The sequence below is a fragment of the Amblyomma maculatum genome, chromosome 6, assembly GCF_055883805.1.
Source record: "Amblyomma maculatum isolate TAMU_Amacu chromosome 6, ASM5588380v1, whole genome shotgun sequence".
NCBI lineage: Eukaryota > Metazoa > Arthropoda > Arachnida > Ixodida > Ixodidae > Amblyomma > Amblyomma maculatum.
The window spans coordinates 154036978-154040145 of NC_139349.1; the positions used below are offsets into that span (position 1 = coordinate 154036978).

The following is a 3168-nucleotide window of genomic DNA, read 5'->3' on the forward strand; positions in this document are numbered from 1 at the left end:
CGGCTGCGGTTTCTCAAACCTCAACGAACTGCTGGCGTCCATGAATATCCCACGAATGTCATCGGACACTTACACAAAAATAGAAGACGACGTTGGACAAATTATCAATGAAGCCGCCTGGGAGGAAATGAAAAAAGCGGGCGCGGAAGAGGCAAGGCTGGCAAGAGAATGTGGAGACATTGACAGTGATGGTATACCCACGATAGCAGTCATCGCAGATGGAGCGTGGTCAAAAAGATCCTACAAGAACAAATATGACGCTTCGTCAGGAGTGGTGAGTGCACAAATTTATTGAATTACGATAATAACAAAAAGCGCTCCATTTTATACATGGAAATATTTTATACTTAGTGCAAAAAGATGCTTGACCTTTTTTCACTGCCCCATTGTCTTGATCGCTGCCCACACCTCCATAACCTAGCACTAAAACTGGTTTCGCTTGCATCGTCTAGCGTCAACGAAGAGGGCAAGTGTGCGATGGTTAGAATTGTGAATACAAAAGTGCTGCCAGCGATGTTATGTGTGCTTGAGTATACATGTGTATACGTGCAAACACACGGACCTGAATGATTATATTACTTTCCTTTTTTTTTTACAAATAACCACATTACAATTAAGAAAAAAGAATGTTGAACATCTATGACAACAGGGATAGGTACCACTTGGATCGAAAAAGGTCATTAAAAAGTAACACTTGAGTCGCAACTTGCATGATAAGCTGAAATACCTATCTGTTCTAGATATAAGCACTGCAATCAGCAGGGCAGCTTTGTGACTAATATTGGTGTTACTCTTTCAGGCTGCTATCGTTGGTCACAGAACTGGAAAAGTCCTGTACCTTGGCGTGAAAAACAAGGTGTGCGCAATGTGTGCTCGTACTCCACAAGATGCCACCCCGAAACAGCATCAGTGCCACAAGAACTGGCACGGAAGCTCAACCAGCATGGAGCAAGCTATTGTGGTTGAAGGCTTCAAGAAAAGCGTTGAACTGCATGGCATCAAGTATACAAAACTTATAGCTGATGGTGATTCGAGCACTTACCGCTCTATCATAGCAGCAGCACCATATGGAAACCAGCGGGTTGAAAAAATTGAGTGCAGGAACCACATACTTCGCAACTATGCCTCAAAGATAAGAGAGATTGCACAGAAGAAACGGCTGGAAAAGCTTCCCCCGAAGGTAAAAAACTCTGTTCTCCAAGCAGCTGTGCGCCTGCGGCATGGTGTTGCAACAGCAATAAAAGTTAGAGGCTCTGAAGATGCATCGTTTTCTGAAAAAGTAGAGCGCCTTGTTAAGGACATAAAGAACGGCCCAAATCATGTTTTTGGAGACCACGCCAACTGCGCTGGTTACTTCTGTTCCGGGGGCAAAGCGGGAGAAGAAAATATATTTCCTGAAATACTTCAAAAAGGCATATTTGAAGAAATTTGTGTGGCCATGAGCAGAGTGGTTGCAAACGCTGCGAGCCTGATAATGGACGTCGACAATAATGCTGCCGAGCATTATAACTCCGTTGTGGCAAAATTTGCAGGCGGAAAGCGGATTAATTATTCCATGAAAGGATCGTACAAGACAAGGTGTCTTGCTGCGTCTTTATCGGTGAACTGCCGAGGAACATACCACGAAAAAATAGCGCGCAGGATTTCCGGAGGGCAGCTTGGAAGATGTACAGCATCATTTGTGAAGGCATCAGTTTCCAAGAGGAATTCAAGGCGAAAGCTACCGAAAAAGAAGCTGTCAACCACGCCACGCTGCCAGCGCAGAGATAAAGAGCTACATCTTGGTGCCGATGCTGACTACGGCCTACCAGACATGGAGCCCGATGCTTTTGCAACTGCTTCGGACAACTTCCTGAAATCGCTTTCGCTCTCGGCAAACAACATTGAAGACCTGCAGCGAGCAACGTCAAAGCAAAGTGGATCCACTCTATGGAAGCAGGAAAGGCGAAAGAGATTGACAGCATCACTGTTTGGCGCTGTGTGTAAAATGAAAGCAACGACGGGATGTGGGCGGACAGTTGGCGATATCCTGTACAAAGAAATCACATCTGAAGCCATAAGGTACGGAAAGGACCACGAGTGCTTAGCACTAAAGCAAATCGAGAAGGAATGCAACGTTGTGGTAAAAGAGTGCGGCCTGTTTGTTGACCAGGAAAACCCCTTTCTTGGCGCTTCCCCTGACGGACTCATTGGGGAGGACACCCTCGTCGAAGTCAAGTGTCCGTACTCAGCGAGGGACATTACTCCACTAGAAGGAGTTCGCGCCAAAAAAATAACCTGCTGTGTCGAAAACAAGGACGGAAGATTGCAGCTGAAGACTAACAGCAATTATTGGTACCAAGTACAAGGCCAGCTCAATATTGCTCGCCGTCAGAAGTGCTTGTTTGTAATCTGGACCAAAAATGGCATGAGTATTGAGGTGATTTCCAGGCATGAATCGTTTTGGGAGGACGAGATGTTGCCACGTCTTAAAAAATTTTATATGCACTGTTTGCTGCCAGAACTCGTGGACCCAAGAAGAAGCCGTGGCCTTCCAATTCGCGAACCTCATTACATTGTCGAAGCACAGATGACACGCTCACTCAAGCGACCTTTGAATGCAAAAACTAAAAATGAAGAACGCCGAGAAATCGTCTAGGACACCCTTCCTGACTACAGAGCATCTTTCCCCTTTCCTTTTGTCACTGTCACGATCATGTATTGGAACAGGTTTCTTGCTACTGGTTTATTTTGTTCAAATAAAAAAAATGCAATGTAAACAGAAGGAAAGAGGGGTGGTGGCCACGCCACCCGCGTATGATCTTTTGTACGCAAAAACGGGGCAGCAACCCTAAAAGGAAATCTTCCAATTCCGACTGGTTTGCAAGCTGAAATTCCTTACCTCATATGATTTCCAAGGAAGGCTTAGTAGGCGCCCTACTTCGAGTTGCATTTTTTTTTGTCGCTGTGTATTTTGCAGCGTGGTGCAGGAGGTCCTGCTAGCTGCGGCGCATACCGAGCCGGCTCTAAATGGGAGAATAAAGGCAGTGGTCGAATGCTTGACTTAGCGAAACCGGTTCAGAAGTGGAACTAAATGATTTTGCCTGCCAGGCTACTCGCCTTTGAGGTCATGTTATTTACACGACAGACCGGTTCGACCAGTTCTCATGAGGTCGGAGCTACAGTACA

General features: G+C 45.8%; 1 protein-coding gene across 1 annotated transcript; it reads left to right on the top strand.

Moving 5' to 3' along the window:
- The first annotated feature begins 1033 nt into the window (after window positions 1-1033).
- On the top strand, window positions 1034-2716 carry LOC146187098 (uncharacterized). Its single transcript, XM_084607568.1, has one exon. The coding sequence runs from the start codon at window positions 1439-1441 to the stop codon at window positions 2636-2638; it is 1200 nt and encodes a 399-aa protein (XP_084463694.1). The 5' UTR covers window positions 1034-1438; the 3' UTR covers window positions 2639-2716.
- Window positions 2717-3168: the final 452 nt, after the last annotated feature.